Raw genomic sequence first — 21,179 nt, forward strand, 5'->3', positions numbered from 1 at the left:
TCCTATGAAAGCTGAACATTGAGTGGGGGGGGGGAATCTGAGGGTGGGGAGGTGCGAGTGGGGGGTAGGTGGCTGCACACCCTTATAGAAGCAGAAGGAGGGGGATGGAATAAGGGGTTCCTGAGTGGTGGGGGGAATGGGGTAAGGGGATAAAATTTGAAATGTAAATATTATATCCAATAAAAGAGGGGGAAAAAAGAAAAGCTGTTAGAACCAACATCTTTAATAAAATGTCAGCCCTCTTAAAAAAATTCAATACCTTGTTAATTATAGTCAACTTATTGTAAAATAATACTATATCACAAACTATTGATCCCATATAAATGTAAACTCATGCAGTTAACCAGAATCTCCCCCTTTCCTTCTCCCCTACACTGTGAGTTGTGATGTCAATTTCTAAGAGATACTTTTTGCATTCTGCATGTGAGTGAGGTCATTTGGTACATGTCTCTCTGCACCTGACTTCAGTTAATACAGTAATCTTTAGAACTTGCCACATTGTCACAAATGACAGAATTTCCAGGATGCTATAACTTTTCTAAGTTACCATTATACTCTATCTGTATAACACTTTGTCTTTATTCATTAGTTGTACATGTCAATATTCCTCGATATCCTGCTTGTTGTTTGTTTGTTTGGTTTTTGTTTTGTAGTTTTTCTTTCAGTAAAATTTGCCTTTTGCCTTTGTTACACTAAATAATTGTTCTGTGGATTGACTCCATCCTTATAACTACTATGTAAATATTTTATCACCATTTTGTTGAAGAAGAGAGTAGAGACTCAGAAAAACTACATAATAGTGTGTGCATTTCATTTTGGATATGACATTAAAGAACCTCTGAGGCATCCAAATATGTTGTTGATCATTGATTCTCATAAGAAGATTCAAGCAAAAACCCCTAAAGATGTTTTGAGGTCCTGGAAAAATATTTCCTTCTTGAAGCTAATATTTGGATACCCCATTCTGTATCCTTTGTGAAGTCTGCATTTCCTACCTGACAACACAGGAAGGGACTTTTTTTTTTTTTCTGGCTACAGAACTACTATTTAAAGTGGAGGATATATTTGTACAGAGTTCATTCTGGGACAAAACCTAATTTTGAAATATCTTATGTCTTATTTCTAGTGTTTTGCAGTAAAAACATATTTCCCCAGCCCCTTTTGTAGCTATCTTGTTAAATATGCAGTCTTTATAATCTGGTTTCCATTCTGTTCATCTCTATTTCTTTAATTGTCTCTTTAATACTGTTACTCTTACACTCTTTTGTGAGTTTCCAAGATTGTGTGAAATATGTCGGGGGTGATCTCTAAAAGCTATCATCCTCTTTCTACCTGTATCATAGAAACGAGGCTTAGCTGGGTAGCACTGAGAATGTATTCATAAAGATAGATGAGAAAGGCAATTTTGTCTGTGTATATAATGCAAGGGATAAAAGTAAGTGGCCTACCATACCTAAACATAGGAAAAGCAATATACTGCAAACTAGTAGCCAATATCAAACTAAATGGAGAGAAATTTGAAGCAATCCCACTAAAATCAGGGACTAGACAAGGCTACCCACTCTTTATTAATCTATTCAATATAGTACCCAAAGTCCTAGCCAGAGTAATTAGACAACAAAAAGGACCTCAAAGGGATACAAATTGGAAAGGAGGAAATCAAAATATCACTATTTGCAGATGATATGATAGTACACTTATGTGACCCTAAAAATGTCACCAGAGAACACCTACAGCTGATTATCAACTTCAGCAAAGTGGATGGATATAAAATTAACTCAAAGCAGTAGCTTTTCTCTATTCAAAGAATAAATAATCAGAGAAAGAAATTATGGAAATGACACCCTTCACAATAGTCACAAAAACTATAAAATATCTTGGTGTAACTACAACCCAGCAAGTTGAAAGATCTGTACAACAAGAACTTTAAGTCTCTGAATAAAGAAATTGAAGAAGACCACAGAAGATGGACAGATCTCCCATGCTCATGCATTGACTGAATTAATACAGTAAAAGTGGCCATTTTACTAAAAGCAATCTACAGATAAAATGCAATCGCAATCAAAATTTCAACTCATTTGTTCACAGAGATAGAGCAATCCTCAAATTCATTTGGAACAACAAAAGCCTAGGATAGCAAAAACTATTCTCAACAATAAGAACGTCTGGGGGAATCACCATTCCTGACATCAAGGTCTATTACAGAGCAATAGTGAAAACAAAAACAAAAACCAAATGGTATTGGTACAAAGACAGGCAGGAAGATCATGTACATCAATGGAATAGAACTGAAGACACATCTTCTGGGTATATGCCCAGGAGTGGTATAGCTGGATCCTCAGGTAATGCTATGTCTAGTTTTCTGAGGAACCGCCAGACTGATTTCCAGAGTGGTTGTACCAGCTTGCAATCCCACCAACAATGGAGGAGTGTTCCTCTTTCTCCACATCCTCACCAGCATCTACTATCACCTGAGTTTTTGATCTTAGCCATTCTGACTAGTGTGAGGTGGTATCTCAGGGTTGTTTTGATTTCCATTTCCCTGATGACTAAGGATGTTGAGCATTTCTTAAGGTGCTTTTAGGCCATTCGACTTTCCTCTGTTGAGAATTCTTTGTTTAGCTCTTTACCCCATTTTTTAATAGGCTTATTTGGTTGTCTGGAGTATAATTTTCTTGAGTTCTTTGTATATCTTGGATATTAGCCCTCTTTAGGACATAGGATTGGTTAAGATCTTTTCCCAATCTGTTGGTTGCCATTTTGTCTTATTGACAATGTCCTATGTTCATAGCAGCCTTATTTATAATAGCCAGAATCTGGAAAGAACCAAGACGTCCTTCAACAGAGGAATGGATACAAAAAATGTGGTACATTTACACAATGGAGTATTACTCAGTTATTAAAAATAATGAATTCAAGAAATTTTTAGGTAAATGGATGGAACTAGATTTTATCATCCTGAGTGAGGTAACCCAATCACAAAAGAACACACATGGTATTTATTCACTGATAAGTGGATGTTAGCCCAAAAGCTTGGAATAGCCAAGACTCAACTCACAGACCACATGAAGCTCATGAAGAAGGAAGACCAAGAGGGGACGCCTCGGTTCTACTTAGAACAAGTAACAAAAATACTCAAGGGAACAAATATGGAAACAAAACATGGGACAGAATCTGAAGGAGGGGCCATCTGGAGACCATTCCACCTGGGTATCCATCCCATGTACCTAAGCTAGACACTGATGTGGATGGCTGGAAGTGCATGCTGTCAAGAACATGATATAGCTGTCTCCTTAGAGATCTACCAGAGACTGACACATTCAGAGGACAATGCTCACAGCTAACCACTGATATGATCAGGGGTTTCCCAATGGAGAAGTTAAAGAGAAGACTGAAAGAGCAGAAAGGGTTTATGACCCCATGAGGAAAGCAACAATACCAACCAACCAGAGCCCCCCAGGGTCTAAATCACCAGCCTGGGAGCACATAGGGAAGGACCCATGACTCCAGCAGTATATGTAGGGGAGGATGGCCTTGTTGGGCATAGGTGGGAGAGAAGATTCTTGGTCCCATGAAAAATGAACACAGAGTGGGGGGTGGGGAATGTGAGAGTGGGGAGGGGGTAGTGGAGGTGGGGGGGTAGGTGGGGGCACAGCCTCATAGAAGCATAAGGAGAGGGGATGGGATAGGAGGTTTCTGGGTGGTTGGAGGAAGTGGGGTAAGGGGATAAAATCTGAAATGTAAATATAATACCCAATAAAATAAATAAATAAATAAAAGAATTGAAGGCACAAAAATGAACCCACAAATTTATGGTCACTTGATCTTTAACAAAGAAACTAAAACCATCCAGAAGAAAAAAGACAGCATTTTCAAAATATGGTGCTGGCTTAAGTAGAAATCTGTATGTAGAAGAAAGCACATTGACCCATTCTTTTTTTTGTTGTTTTGTTTTTTTGTTGTTGTTGTTTGGTTTTTGAGACAGTGTTTCTCTGTGTAGTCCTGGCTGTCCTGGAACTCACTTTGTAGACCAGGCTGGCCTCGAACTCAGAAATCCGCCTGCCTCTGCCTCCCAAGTGCTGGCTGGGATTAAAGGCGTGCGCCACCACCACCACCCGGCTACATTGACTCATTCTTATCTCCTTGTACAAAGCTCAAGTTCAAGTGGATCAAAGACCTCCACATGAAACTAGATAAACTGAATCTATTAGAAGAAAAAGTGGGAAACAGCCTTGAATACATGGCACAGGGAAAAATTTCCTGAACAGAAAACCAATGGCCCAGGTTCTAAGATCAACTGTAGAAAAATGGAATCTCATAAAATTACAAAGCTTCTGTAAGGCAAAGGACATTGTCAATAGGACAAAATGGCAACCAACAGATTTGGAAAAGATCATTACCAATCCTACATCCTATGGAAGGCTAATATCCAATATATATATGAAGAACTCAAGAAGTTACAATCCAGAGAAACAAATAACCATATTTAAAAATGGAGTTCAGAGATAAACATAGAATTCTCAACTGAGGAATCTCAAATGGCCAAGAAGCACCTAAGAAATGTCCAACATCCTTAGTCATCAGGGGAATGCAAATCAAAACGACCCTTAGATTCCATCTCATATCAGTCAAAATGGCTAAGATCAAAAACTCAGGTGACAGCAGATGCTGGAGAGGATGTGGAGAAAGAAGAACACTCCTCCATTGTTGGTGGGACTGCAAGCTGGTACAACCACTCTGGAAACCACCAGAGTGGTGGGTCCTCAGAAAATTGGACATAGTACTATCTGAAGACTCAACTATACCACTCCTGGGCATATACCCAGAAGATGTTCCAATATATAACAAGGACACATGCTCCACTATGTTCATAGCAGCCTTATTTAAAATAACCAATAGTTGGAAACAATCCAGATTTTCCTGCACAGAGAAATGAGTACAGAATATGTGGTTCATTTCCACAATGGAGTACTACTCCACTATTAAAAACAATGAGTTCATAAAATTCTTAGACAAATAGATGGAAATAGAAAATATCATCCTGAGTGAGGTAACCCAGTCAGAAAAGAACACACATGGTATATACTCACTGATAAGTGGCTATTGGGAGAAAAGGTAGGGATACCCAATATACAACTCAGACCATATGAAGCTTAAGAAGAAGGAAGACCAAAGTGTAGATGCTTCAGTCCTACTTAGAAGAGGAAACAAAAAAATCATGAGAGGTAGAGGGTGGGAGAGACTTGGAGGAAGAGAGGAAGGGGAGAAGAGAAAATGGGGGGCAGGATCAGGTGTGGGCAGAGACTGGGAAAAAGTGCAGAGGGTCAGAAAATTGAACATTGGTGTATAGCATTGGGAGATGGGAAACTTCAGTAGCCAACAAATTTCCCAGATGCCAGGAAAGCAAGAAGCTCCCAGGACCCAACAAAGGAGAGAGAGAGAACTTGTAGAGATTATATGGAGAGGTTAGGCACAGCCTCCAGTTAGTGATGGGGTCATTTATTCATCTCCAAAATTTTAACCCAAAATTGCTCCTGTCTAAAGGAAATACAGGAACAAAGAGTGGAGCAGAGACTGAAGGAAAGGCCATCCAGAGACTGCCTCACCTGGGGATCCATCCCATATATAGTTTCCAAACCCAGACATATCGTGGATGTCAAGAAGTACATGCTGACAGGAGCCTGATATAGCTGTCTCCTGTGAGCCTCTGCCAGAGCCTGACAAATACAGATGTGGATGCTCACAGCCAACCATTAGACTGAGCACAGGGTCCCCAATGGAGGAGTTAGGGGAAGGGCTGAAGGAGCTGAAGGGTTTTGCACCCCATAGGAAGAACAACAGTATCAACCAACCAGACCGTCCAGAGCTCCCAGGGATTAAACCACTAACCAAAGAAACCTATGGCTCATATGTAGCAGAAGATGGCCTTATCTAGTATCAGTGAGATTAGAGGCCCTTGGTCCTGTGAGGGTTTGATGCCTCAGCATAGGGAAATGCTAGGGTGGTGAGGAAGGAGTGGTTAGTGAGGGAGCACCCTTATAGAAGCAAGGGGAGGGGGAATAGAATAGGGAGTCTTTTGAGGGGAAACCAGGAAAGGGGATAATATTTAAAATGTAAATAAATAAAATATTTAATAAAAATATAAATAAAAAAACACAAAACAAAAGTCATTGGCCTAACTGGCTTCCCCTGAATTTCATTGGTCATCAGAAGGAGCTCAGGAGAAGAGTTTCACTTTTAGAAATTCTGACACTGGGATAGAACACTGCATGACTTTTATTAACATTTTAGAAATGAGAGGAAGAATATTTTCTTTTCTAAATTAAGAACAACATTAAATACATTCTTATTCTCTGATAACAGTTTTCATAAGAGCATCAAGTCTTTATTTTTCCTTCATCTTTTTTTTACATTTCTTTTCATCAGAATGTATTAATTTTACATGATTGTTTCCATTATATAATATTCATACATATATAGAATATGTATCTTTGCTATGCCATTCCATTACCATGTTTTGCCCCCCTCATCCTCATCCCTTTATTTTATCAACAACTTTACACTTCATTTACCCAATTTCTAAAGGAAAGTGTCATCTAGCTTTTCAAGAATACTAACAGTGAAAATGCAAACATGTACTTTGACATGCAATATTCTTCTAGATTGACCAGTTGCCTCAATTGGTAGCCCAATGTTAATGAAGAAAAAGATAGCAGTTTGACTTTTCCTTTTTTTAAAATTTCACTAGACCTATCTAATTATGGATGTTTCTCATTAGTTATAATTGATACTGACTGAGAATAAACGTTTTTATATTTATTTATCCATTCAATGGATCATTGATTGGTTTAATACTGAATTTCTGGGTAACTACCTGGGTGAGACACCATACTAGGAACTGAATAGTGACCAAAGTAAATGCATGGCACCAATCTCCTGGAGGTAATATATAAATAAACTTCCTCAATGCTCTAAGGAGGATATGTTTTAATTAAAACATGTAAGAATAGCTTCTACTCATGACTAATAGCATTGTTGTATTTAGTCAAGGGTAATATACATGCACATTTTTCACCAAAAGAGAAACTTAGAACAAAGGCTTAATAGCTTCTCAATACATTATAGATAGCTCAGCCTTTATACATGACTGTACATTAAGAAACTGATAATATGGTAGACAGAAGTGAGATGATAACATGACCCAAGCATGTTAGCTGTTCTAGGTTTCTTTTCACTTATTTAGGGCTGAAAATGAGAATATCAACTGTTTATACAACATTAACTCACACAAGGCACCCCAAAGTGGCATGTAAACTCTCATTTACTTTCTCATAAAACATGGCATATATATTTTAACCCAATGAAAGCAGAGTATCTCAATTATGGTTGCCCTGTCAATCTGAGGACTCAAGAGATGTTATCTTATGTCCTATAGTTGAACTCCATCAGTTTACATAAATGATATGAAGCTATTTATTGGTGGTTATTATCTGATTTTATATAGAAAACGAATGTGATACAACTTATAGAGGATCACTAAACTAAGACGTGGGCACCTAGGCTCAAATCTTGAACTCAGAACCAATAGTAAGTATTATCACATCACCATAATGTCCACTCCACTGAATAGCTAGCTGTTCTACACACATGGCACACTCATGTCACTAATGCAACCAGAAGTTTCTCTCATAATCATTGCTCCAGAAACAAAGCCTAAATGCTTCTGTAAGATTCTGCAGGGATTATGAATGTCCAAAGAGACTTAAATGAACAAGAATCGAAAATATCTGTTGTGGTTCAACATGAAAGTGAAACCAAATACCAGGAATTATATTATAAAGACCTTGCAGCTTTTCCAATTCAACTTCTTATATATGAAGAAACTGAGGACAAAAGATTGAATGACTTGCTTAAATATGATAAGATCTATTTTAACATATTTTTTAAATGTTACACCAAAGCTCAAATAGCAGTGGTGCACATACCTATGTGTTTGTGTTGCTCATCAGTAATTTAAGATGTCAGCATTTTTGAACTGCTCGAAAATCTGAAGCATTTTGAACAATGTTGCCACAAGCAAAAAATAAATAAAATAAACACAATCTTTGCTTTATATATGAAGTTACTAAGTGCTGCATAAAGTTGTCTTTACACTATTCATAAGTGAATTTTATACTTATCTTTGGTGTCTGTATTAAAGACTGCCTGTTAGATATACGCTAACATTTCAGAATCTAAGATAATCTAAAATGTAAAACACTTCTAAGTATTTTTGTTAAGGAGTATTTATATTTAATCAATCTCTCTCTCTCTCTCTCTCTCTCTCTCTCTCTCTCTCTCTCTCTCTCTCTCTCTGCATGTGTGTACTTAAAAACAGATCATTTTGGGAAACCAAGTAATGTGCAGGTCTATAAAGACATTTGTAGCATGCCTTCCCCTGTATTTAACCACATCAGCAACATAAATCACTTGCATATTGCATTCTGTTTTTCTGCCCCCTGCCTTCACTTTCTTTTTCTTCTTCTCTCAATATGCATAAACTTTACTTGAAGTTACAACATACATATTCTCTCTATAAGCCATAGTATTTGTGTACCTATACAAATACATTTCCTTTCTTCCTATTTTTATAAAAACGCTATCCTGCTGTGTATACTAGTCTTCAGCAGTCCGCATTACAGGTAAACAGGAATATTTTTCTACAGTCAAATTTTTCAGCCTAGTTATTTTCTTTCTGGTGATGATGATTGAACTCAGGACCACACACTTAATAAACACATGCTGTACACTGAGCTATATACACAGTCCCAGATCTAATTTACTTTTTAATGGTTCATAGGATGGAGGGTACTTTTAAAATTTAACATTCTTCTACTTGTGGATTTTAACAATGTTTTATTTTTAGTAATCGTAGTTTTCAATATTAACTTTAGTAAACATGAGTATTATTGTTTTGCCCTGACATTCTCACTAGTAATGCTCTCTATTGGTACAATCATTTAATATAATTTTTAACTTCATAACTCATATAATAATAAATTTAGATGAAATGTGCTATATGAATTTCAAAACTAGAGAGATAAAATATCCTAAATTTTGATTATTTGATACTTAGATATCCCAAGGGAGGCAACTACCACAAAACAAAAATAGAAACTGAACTAGATCACAGAAGCATTTCATTATATTTTCTTTTGCAATTACAAGTTAAATGTATAATAGAGAAAAATAAAAATACTTCATTTACAACAGTGACAAAGATATAAGTAAATTGAATTTATGGAAGAATATAAAATATGATCTAAGTTAACAGAGATTTAAAGTTTATCTCTGCATGGAAAACCGTGACAGTTTAAAGTGACAAAATTAAGAACTTTGAAACTGAAAAACACATTTATAGACTTTCTAAGTTCACACAGATGTCTGTATACATGTACCCAAAGTCTCAAGAATTTATTGGAAAAATCATTCATAAAAGGAGATTTGTTGTGTCAGCTATTAGCAAATATGGAAAACTGTATCAACTAAAATAGCAGGATTAGAACAAGATCCCATTAACCAGGAAGCAGAAGCAGAGGGATGTCTGTCCATTTATAGCTAGCTTGCTTTGCATAGTTAGTTCCAGGACTAGAACTAGAGCTGTGTAGATAACCCTTGTCTCAAAAGAAAGAAAACTTATTTTTTTCATTTTTCAAGTTCTTCTTAGGTAGCATATTGTTGAGATTTCATAGGTACAGTTTCCCTGTCATATATTGAAGACACTGTCTCCTGGCAGTCATCATGTTACTCTGACTCCTACCATCTTTCTGCCATTTCTTCCGGTTTCCTGAACTTTCTGTTTAGAAGTTGCGTTATGTACCACATGGGGTTGGGCACCCCATGGTCAGTTGAACTTTACATCTTAACCTGTAGTGGTTTTCTGTAATGATCTCTGTTGCAAAAGGCAGCTTTTTTTTGGAGGAGAGAGAGCTGGTAACTAAACTTTACTGTTAGAACAACATCACGATTCCAACACGAATGGGGAAAATCTCACAAGGCTTCATCCCCAGATGATGAGAGGGAGAATCAGTCTTCACCAGAGACAAGCCCCCTGAAAGGTTATCCAATTCCAAACAGTTTTAAATGTGTACACATATGAGCAGCAAAAAATAGACTTACCAAGTTTTACATATATGTCTGTGTATGTGAATGTGTATGTATACGTATATGTACGCATACACACACTAAGAGACAATGAATTTTACAAGTAATGTGGAGGTAATAGGAGTTGGAGAGAGGATGCAGACGGTAAAATGGTATAAATATAATATATATGTATGGAATTCTGCAAAATCAAAAAATTCAAATGGATAATAAAGTCTTAATTTTATATCCAAACATAATAGCTTAACAGTGATTATCTATAAATATCATCATTCATGTTAATGAGACATTTTGTTTTGGTTTACTTGAGACTATTTTTTTAAAGCCTAAAATTGTTCTTTAGACTTTATTATATAACAACCCAAATGACCATTTTTTTTGCTAATAAAATGGCTAGCTAAAATGAATGATAATATTAAATAACTGTTAAAACGCAGTAAATTTATGTATTTTATAGCATTAATATTCTTCGATCCTTATCTTACTAATTTTGCATTTATTACTTTCAAAGATACTTGTATTGTAAGGAATGAACTGTTTGACTATCACCAACTGAGTGTTGTCCTTTTTGTGTGTGACTGTAAATGGAACTATATTTGGCTTTGATTTTCTAATTTTTTTTCTAAAATAACACTTAAAATTTAAGATTATAATATAATCACATCGTTTTCCTTTATCTTTTATATCATTTGAACCCTCCAATATAATTCCTTTGCTACCTTTCAAATACATTGTGTATTTTTTCTTTAATCACAGATATACACACATATATATTTGTTTGTGTATATATATATATATATTCTACATAAATACACCATGTATAGTATTACTTGTATATATAGTCTCAAAGATGAACATTGGATATTAAAATTAGTGTGTTCTTCCTAGGGGGAGATGATTTCTCCTACTCTCAATATTCCTTAGTTTTCTGTATTAGTTTTTTGTTGTTGTTGGTGGTGGTGGTTTTGTGTGTGTGTGTGCTTGCGCATGTGCATGAGGCTTCATGATCTTTACCTGTCCACTTTAGCATGTCTATAAGTACAATGCTTGTTCAGGTCATGTTGATGAGACCTCATAAGTGTATTTCCATTGACATTTTAGGAGAAGCAATCTTATGGAAATTTTCCTATTCCTCTGGCTGTTAGTCTTTCTGCCCCCTTTTCTTCAATGATTCCTGAGCTTTACTTAAGTGCAAGAGTTTTGTTATAGATGTGTCAGTTTAGACTGGACTTCACATCTCTGCATTTCATTACATATTATAATACTGTGTCAATTGTAAAAAGGTTTCTGGATGAGAGATGAGAACTACACTTATTAGTGTGTATAAGACAAGTATTTGAGTGTAGTTAGGGATTGTGCTGGTTTAGTAACACAGGCTTTCTTTATTACTGTTCCACTGCTTTGATTTCTAACAGGTATTTTTAGATTGATTTATTTATTTTATGCATTTGAGTACACTGTAGGTGTCTTCAGAACAGGGCTTTGGATCCCATTACAGATGGTTGTGAGCTACCATGTGCTTTCTGGGAATTGAACTCAGGACCTCTGGAAGAGCAGTCAGTGCTCATTTTTTATTCTTTCCCAAACTGTCCACATTACCCCTTTGTTCTTAAATGGTGCTGGTTTTCCCACTAGAATCATGAGTATATTTTAAATAGCTTGGTCATTTAAATCATACTTATTTTATACCCAGGCTTGTAAAAAATAGTAATCTGACATATAAATCTAATGATATTTTCCAGGGCATTTTTTGTATTATGTGTATGTCTTGTAATTTTTGGTTAATAATACAATACTACCTTATAAAAGCAAGTCTAAAAGTGTCTAATAAGAATTTAGGTAAAAATTTTACATTATTTCTGGCTAACAGTCTCTATTGCTCAGTACGTATTAGAAGCTAAAAGTCTGGTATGTTTGTTCTTGATATACCTTTGGTCTTGGATTTTTTATTTTATTTTCAATAAGTTTCTTCAAAATAAGACCCAAGTCAGATCATTACTTTGGCTGTAATTCTGCATTATCCTTAAATTTTTTTTAAAATGTATTTATTTATTTGTGTGTGGGGGTGGGGTGTGTGTGGGGGTGTGCACACATTTGCCATAGCACATATATGGAGATTTGAGGATGGCTGGCAGAAGTTGATTCTGTTTCTACCATACGGTCCTTAGGATTGAACTCAGGTCAATAGGCCTTACCTCATAATTGGCTCCATAATTGTGAATTATTATACAGGAGCCTTATCACTTTGCCAATTATAGTATGAAATAGGAGAAGTATTATATGGTTGTGTGATTGGTCTTAGCATTTTAGTGAATCTTGGCAGATACTATCATGTAGGCCTATGACTTTTACACTTATCTTTCACTATCAAGGAAGGAAGGCCAGAAGTGTTAGAGGGACTATTTTTCTTAGTATAATTCAGATGCTAGGGGGAACTTTAATGTTCAGTTACTCACTCCAGTTACTGTTCACTAATAGCTATGATTCTCTGCTGTTCCATGCTTCAGGTAGAAGTTTTCTCCATAACATCAACTATCTAAGGAATCTGAGAACTGTTGAGCTTCAGTTGGTGTAGCTGCATTCTTTTTATAATAATGATAGTGATGGCTAAGCTAAACCCTCTTTCATGAGACTGAAAAAGATGGCCCTAGCTCTAGAAATATAACTACTTAAAATGTTATTTTTAGAGTCCTATAGAAAAAATTAATCACATTGGTATTCAATAATTGATGCATATTTTATCTGAAATAGAAGACTACTAAGTTAACAGGAATAGAATAATTGTATTTATCACGTAGTCTTAGCATATGATATGTTATAATACAGGGCATTGGCATGCATTACCTCATTCAGTCTTTATTATCTCAATAAATATTGTTACCCTCCCTTTTAAACAAATAGGTGCAGCAACTGCTCAGAACATAAAACTGATATTTTTATTTAAGTGTTCAAATCTAGAACTTAAATTCTTCATGACTCTGGGCTATTAATATCATCATTAAAGAATGAAGGAATGATGGGATATTTAGAACATTAGAGGGAAAAGACTCATTGGAGTGAGGTATTTTAGATTTTTGAGGTAGGATAGAGGTATGGCTTATAAGGTTCATTCTCAATTTGTACTTGTGGTTCAAGCCATCTGTTCTATCCTTATATAGCAGAAAATGTGGGTTCCCTGAAGACCATTAACCAGATGTGTCGATGCCTCAAGGGATAGTACAAAGTCAGGTGAAAGGAGAGACTCATCCTGGGGGTAGGGTAGGGAGGGCTTTACATATTCCGATATAAGTGATTTGAGGATCAGAAATTACTGATGTGCCTTTGTCCACACAGCTGCTTTGTGATTAATCCTCAGAATCAGGTGAAATATTTAAATCACCCATCCTGAACTTCTGGCTGTGAGAAATGACTTGTTTGTTCTGAATGGCAGTAAATTAACCATGCCCACCATAACAAATGGATTAAAACTCTTCCATGCGTATGAGAATGATTTCTCATAAGTGGGTTATGAGTAGAGTGGTGACTGGTTCAAGACAAAAACTCCAAAATCCAAATGAGTCATCCCACAGGTTAATATCAAGAGACTATGTAAACAAATGTCTCTTTTGTGCATTCAAATCTCCCAATCCTGCAACTGCTTGAATGTGATATCTGTGTCTAAAGGAGGGCAAAAGTGTAAGAAACTGAAGCTTATAGACTGGAATTATGTTGATGGTGCAAGAACAAAATGGAGCTGGATGCTAAAGAACTAGAGGGAGACAACTTTTACATATCTTCAAATTGATGCAATTTATTTCAAAAGTATTGAAACCAATATCTAGTAGGAAAAATAGACAATGTAAATATTCATAACTTTTAATTATTTGATTCCTTGGTGGTTTTCCTTACTATTCTTAGAAGAACAACTATTCTGAGACTTGATCTGTGCACTTAAAACTTTGTTTACTCAACGGTCTTTCACAAGGAAACACGGATGAGACAGTGAAGTGTGGCATATGTTCCTAGGCAAGAAAGGGACAAAAATGATGTAGAGACACATTAAGCTTAGCAGATGGCAGCTTAGAAAAGAAATATTTCAAATAAGTGGAATAAAAGCCTAGAAACATCTGCAATACTATATACATATATAGACCCAAGCAAACTAACTAAATAACTTTCTGAATGGTAGAGAGATGACAGCAGACCAGAGTCATTTATTCATGTGGTAAAGATGGTAGAGATAACTTGCTAAGGGCCCCTCCAATCAAAATACACTTCCTCCACCAACCTGCTAAGACTAGTGTTAGAGTACCCTGTAAGGAGCTGTGCATATTCAGGCAGCTGAAGTATTATAGTGCTGGAAGAGAGTTAACCAATTAGTGAGGATTTATTTTTATCTGATCAGTCCTTTAGTTCCATTGCTTATTAAACAGAACAAGAGATTCTAGAGAGATATGATCCAGGATCAGAAGGTTTAGAAATGGAAACATTCTCTGTATCTATGGTACTGTTGCCTAAGACTGTGGTGGATAAAAATTCTGCCTTTGGGCAATAGCAAATCAAATGGTATTTAATGTTATCCTCATAATAGAGAGTGTAGAACTGAGACTTAAAGAAGTTGGGTAAGCCCTGAATTTCAGCCTAGAGATACGGTCACCCAAACATCATTTTGTTTTGCATCTTTACCATATGGCCTGAGGAGGAACAGAGATGGTGTGAAGACATTTTCACAAGCTGCAATATTACAGACACACCGACTTCCACTAGCTACAAGGAATCATTTATATGCCTAAATGGCAAGTTAGAAAGTACACAAGACTCTCTAGATTTATCTCAGAGGATGTGCAAAATTCTAGTCGGTTTATCAGGACCTATTTTCTAAGTCCTCTACATATTTTAGGTTTTACTTCCCGCATTGAGGTAGGAGGTATGTGTGATCAGTGAATATAAAAGTACTTGTAACTAATCAAATATAAATTTTCCCCACAATGACATTAGAAAATGAGGCCATTTATCTTTGAATAAAATAAGTGTGTGGGCTTTTGCCTGCCCCCACCACCTCTACGTGAGAGCACAGCAGCTCAGCTTTCATTTTCTTTCCTCTCAAAATGCCCAGAGGGACCATATTTTTGTTTAATGACCTTCAGAATGATTCTTTAGAAATCTGAGGCTATCAGTGTTGGAAGCAATGCGAAAATAATTGTGGATTATTGTTGTATGACGTTAGTGGCAGCTGGGCTGATTTTTTTCCTCTCTGTTTAGACTTTTCTTCATTTTCCCAGAAACCTTATATCCCAAGCTTTAGCTCAGAAGCAAATCTCATATAGGTGATAAACCTTGCCAGACATGCTATGTAATATAATTTCAGACAGACTCTTAACTGTTCTTCAGAAAGACCCCAGGGAGTAAAGCAGCCTTATATCTAGATGTCCTCCATTGTATTACATTTATTTACTCTCTGAAAATGTGTTGGGGCAGTTGTAGTGAACATATCTCTTGAACATTATACCTATGAACTTAAGTGCCAATTTTTGTGCTTTGTTGCCAAATCTACTGCTAACAGAAAAAAGTTATAGTGAAAAACTAATAAATGGGTACTCAGTCTCACAAATAATTTATAAACATTTACAGGCACTCACAGCTGGGGACTGAGAGTCAACACAGATGCCAACATTTTGTGAGTGCTTGAGATATTTGTATGGAATGTGGGGGTAAGGAAGAGTAGATGCAGATGTTACATACACTATGGTGGATAAATGGAAAAAATACTTTCAGCTATTGTCCACATAATCCACTTTGTAATCAATTTTATAAATGCCTCAACTGACACACTCAGAAGAAAGATGATAAATATAATTTTGTCTTAATTGTTCAGTACCTCTTTATAGCTGCCTGCTAGGCTTCCATTAATGTTTGTACAGTGGCTAACAATTTGATTAAAACCTTCCAGTTGAAAGGAGAGTGACCTAGAGCAATATATAAAAGTAGTTTGAGAAAATTCCCAAATCAAAGCTAGTTGCCTGAGTATTCTTCTATACTTGGTGGCTAAATACATGTCACTCAATGGAAACATATTGTGCATTCCTTTCTTGGGAAGTTCAAAGTAGCATCAAGACTTACACATCAATAGGAAAGGATAATTTGCTCCAAAAATAAAAATTTCTTCTTTTTTCGTGTAGCAATATATTCATAAAGCAAGTAGTTGATTTCTTTATGCTGTTACTATACCAAAGTGCATCTTCATTTTCTGTTTCTAAGAAAATTCTCAGCGCTAATTTTCTAGATTCCATCCTATCCCTTTTGACCACAAGTAAGGAGCTTCTGAGATATCAATATTTTGTGGTTTTTGAGGGGGGTTTGTTGTTTATTTGGTTTTTTTTTTTTTTTTTTTTTACAACAGATGCTATCCAATAAAACACTTACAAACTTCAATGTTATGTAAAAGCCTGCTCTAAATGTTTGGTGCTGATTCAGAATCCCATCAAAAATGTTACATGGCCAAATGAACTATTGTCCCTTCAGACTCTTAGGAAAGACCCTTAATTAGGAAGAACAGGACATTAAAATAATATTTAGCAACACTTAACACTACTCTATATGTGAGTCTTGCATTCTGTGAGCTTGCATGCTTTTCTGTTTTTGCTTAGTACCTCTGAAGTCCTATTGCTTTAGGAGTTTTAAAGTGACTCCTGATGTTGTAACTAATGATATTTGAACTGGATGGAATAATATGCATGTATGATAGTGCCTGGACGTTGTTTATACTTCTTAGTTACACATTTGGAAGAGCATGTGGAAGAATACAACCATGCAATTTTACCTTGCCAATTCTATGTCTTAGGCGTGCGAATATTTATTTTTCACTTATGACTATTTTCCCTGCAGGAATGCAAGCCAAAAATGTGGAGAAGCATAATAATACAGAAGGGAAATGCTCTTCTCATCCAAGAAGTTCAAGAAGAAGATGGAGGAAATTATACATGTGAACTTAAATACGAAGGAAAACTTGTAAGACGAACAACAGAATTGAAAGTCACAGGTAGGAGCTCATTCTATCACAGTATAACAAATGAAATTTTAAGTAGAATTTCATTTGATGGGAAAGAGTATTTTTTTTCAAAGAGACAACTTCCCGTACATTTAGAATTGGCAACAAATCAAGCTGTTGGCAATATCATTATTAGTAAGTTCCAGTGAACAAAAGATATATGTGGAACATGTGTGATTAGAGGTCAAGGCTCACTGGCTGCCTATGTGTTCTCTGCTGTTATGAAATGTTCTTAATTCTTCAATCCGCTGCTGATTGTGAATGTAGGACTCTGAAAAGATGCTGGAAGAATTCCGAGATGTTGACCTAACTCATGTGAAATTTCCATGTAAGCAAAAACTGCTTTTAGATTAGGGATTTTGGAATGAAATCCATTGAACTTCATTTACACAAAATTCTTTATGTTAGGGTTCTTAGATAGAGGAACTCCAAGTGACAGAAAGAACAAATGAGTAGGAGTCCAAAGGAATTTAAGAGAATGTCTCAGAGTAATCTTACCTGATAGATATTTTAGTAGTTGATTTCAACCACATAGGATGGAATCTAAATGTATGATAATATTTTTCACAAGAGATATGGTACTCACTTTTCTTTGTTCATGTGCAAATCTTGGTTAATTTACCTGTAAATCAGTTGGGTAGTTCTTACCTAAAATTTTTGGACCAGAAGTGACTCATAGTTAAGTTTTTAAAAATGTTTGAAAATTCACATATAAATAATGAAACAGCTTAGAGATGAGACTCAGGTATAATGCAAAATTAATTTATGTTATATAAAATACTTTACACAAATAACCTGTCAGTAATTTTATATAATATTTTCTTATAATCCATTACATGATGTCAAGTATGAACCTTTCTGTGGCATTATCTTGATATTTAATAACTTTTTGATTTTGTAACAATGAGGAGTTGGCATTTAGAAGTTGCATTAATAGTCTTAGGAATAGTGTAAGTAAGCCTTGCCTTTCTAATTACCTAAAGTTGACATCATTTAGTTGATTAATGATGACATATACTTGCTAATTTTAAGTAATTTTTTTAAAAAAATAATACTTTTGTTTATCTTTGCCTGATCTTTTAAAGTTAGTATTAAAATAGGATGTCTTGAGAATTTCTGAATTTAGATGTATCACTCATATATTCAGGTAAATTTTCAATCTCCAAGTCGAAATTCACTAGTTCACATTCCATCTTGATAAATAACCATTTTATGTCTTAGTTTCAATTTGCAAGGCACCTCCTGTGAAAGTTTAAATAGTTCTTTGGATTAGAATTTCATGTTCTTTCTCTGTATGAATTTTCAAAGTAACTACCATGTAGGACTAATCCTAAGTAGCAAAGATCTGCTTTTGATTACTTTCTGGGTTCTTCACTGTGAACTAAAGCTCCATGACACATTCATGGCCGAAGATTCAATCATAGACTTATCATTAATAAGTGACCTGACCATGAACAAGACATGGTCACTTTGACCATAACTACAGATTCTTATCAGATTCATGCTAAGCCCTTGTGTTTGGCAATCCTTTATTAGAGTTTATGACATTATAGTAGTTGGCTTGGTTTTAAGCTGAACTATAATAAAGCAGGCATTAAGTCTCCTTTGCAGTTTCATCTAATGGATTTTGGTGAGAACATTTTTTTTCTTTAGTTTTATTCCAGATCCTGGAAAAAACACAGCTAGTGTTACTTATTTTATGCATTTATATCACTTTAATTTACATGTGCTACATTTTTATATAAATAAAGTATGGGTTTAATAATTCACTGATTTCCATTCAGAGGGTCTCAAAAGTTAATGTGTATCAGAGTCATGTGGAAAGAAATGGAAAGGGTAAATATGAGAGTCTTTAAATTCAGATTCCCAGACCCATCTATAAGATTCTAATTTAGTATATCATTGACAATTTGTCTTTTTGTTGAGGCACTCCTATTCTATACGTCTTAAGGATCAAGAATGCTTTGAAAGAGAATGCTAGAAGAGAGGATGTTGGTTAATTACAAAGGTCCAATTGTAGATTTGATTTTCTATGTTACAGTTGACATACATACTATAAACACATTCTCACAGGTTTCAAATCATTCCCCTTCAACTACTAAGAGTGAAGATGACAACTCCGGTGGTTGATAACCAAGGGAAACATGACAAGAGAATATGTGGACAAAGCAACTTCAATCAATGAAATCAGTTATTTATTCACTAAGTATTTACTAACTATGTTTGACAGACCAAAAAATGACCCAGAGCCGAAAAAAATCATTCAGAAATTCTTTCACTATTATTTCAAAGTCACTTAGTGATAATCGGTCATATAAAAAGATAGAAAGATATATATTTTCTTAAAGAATTTACATGTTAGTTTTGAAAATGGCTTCTAAGTATAGAAGTTTAAGTTGCCATATGAAAGCTGATTCTTTTTTGTAGTATTATATGCTTTGTACAGTCAGCATTATGAAAGCTATTACAGTGATTTTCTTCTCATCATTCAAAATCTAAGGCTGGCATCACATAAAACAAAGTCTACTCATAATTGTTTTGAATCTAGTAGCATAAAGACACAGGCAGAAATTTTAATATGGAAATAATAGTATTTGTTAATTATAAAATCATGGAGATTAAGGTAAGATGGTATGTTGCAAGTGTACATGTTTTATAAGATCATCAATTTTAAAAGGCTGTCTCTCCACTGTTATTTGAAAATTTATGAACCTAAAAAACATGTCTTCAATAAAACAAATGTTAAGTACTGGATAATTTAAGTAGATCAAGTTTTAAAAGGTCCAGATATTAAAAAAATGATGAGTTAAAATGTTAACCTTTGATAACGAAATGATTTTCTATATGAAACATTTTCAATAATATTTCCCCAAATAGCTTTCTTATTGCATCAAAATGGGATTTGTCTAAAATGCAAGTCCCTGCAACACATTTATTATATAAATCAAAACATACTTTCAGAACATTATTATAAATTTCTTTTTATTTCCTTTGAAGCTGCATATGAATAAGTGATAGAACAGAAAACATATACAAGTGCACATTTAGATCATTTGCTCAACATGCCCATAGCTAATAGTTTTATTTCCCACAGCATATTTTATGTGGCTGTTTGTAATTTTGTAGGATTTCCCCCTTTATTCTCACATGGCATTTGTGCAGAAGACTAGTTGAAGTAATCAGATAAGATGGGAGATTTGGGTCTTAGAAGGTGAAGACACAGATCAGGTGATAATGGAAGAAGCAAGAAAGGAATGAGAGATGAGCAAGATAATGGAATAGGGTCCCTGGGGTGAGCATAGGTCTGCCTTAAGAAGGTTGAAGAGAGACTGAGACGTTGTTAGAAAGGAACAAAAGGATAATTCAACATGAATTGCCTTATTCTCCTGGTGAATCATTCATAAACAAATGCTTTGATGCAGCCTTGTAGAAATGAGCATTTGCCATTTAGGAAACAAACCCTAGCAACCTGTTCTCTGCTGAAGATGGAAATAATAAATAAAAGGAGAAGTATTTGGATGGTTGAATTCAAACAGTAAGCAACCCTCCTGTGAATTCTCAAAAGCTTCTATAGCATCCAAAGAAGTCCAATATATGAATGAGGTAGACCAAGGATCCCAGCCAATAGGAACAGTGAATTGCAACATACTGCTGTTCCTCTGTGCTGTCAAATGAGAGTAGGGTCCACTATTACTAGGGTCTGTGAATTTTTTGTAAAGAAATGGTAGAAGTCTATTTTTGTGTGGAAATTCCTAAATTGAAATGGACTCTATGAAGCACACAAACTATGTTGGTTGGCTAAATTGAATTTAGCAATTGTTCATCTATTTTCTTGTCTTAAGCAATTTTGTCCAGTAGGACTTCGTTTTGTTTCATTTTGTTTTAGAACAGATTTCATTTATGTAGCTCTAGCTGACATGAAATTTGCTATTTAGATCATGCTGGTTTTAAGCTCACGGGGATTCACCAAGCTTTTCCTCTAGAATGCAAAGGTTAAAGAGTATTCCAT

At 35.2% G+C, this 21,179-nt stretch overlaps 1 protein-coding gene across 1 annotated transcript in view; it reads left to right on the top strand.

Moving 5' to 3' along the window:
- Il1rapl2 (interleukin 1 receptor accessory protein like 2) overlaps positions 1–21,179 on the top strand; it is a 1,120,259-nt gene that overhangs the window by 607,110 nt on the left and 491,970 nt on the right. The window contains exon 5 of the mRNA XM_034486219.2: positions 17,008–17,161. Within this exon, the coding sequence (XP_034342110.1) occupies positions 17,008–17,161 (154 nt within the window). The remainder of the gene's footprint in view (positions 1–17,007; positions 17,162–21,179) is intronic.

The sequence above is a fragment of the Arvicanthis niloticus genome, chromosome X (genome assembly GCF_011762505.2).
Source record: "Arvicanthis niloticus isolate mArvNil1 chromosome X, mArvNil1.pat.X, whole genome shotgun sequence".
Taxonomy (NCBI): Eukaryota; Metazoa; Chordata; class Mammalia; order Rodentia; family Muridae; genus Arvicanthis; species Arvicanthis niloticus.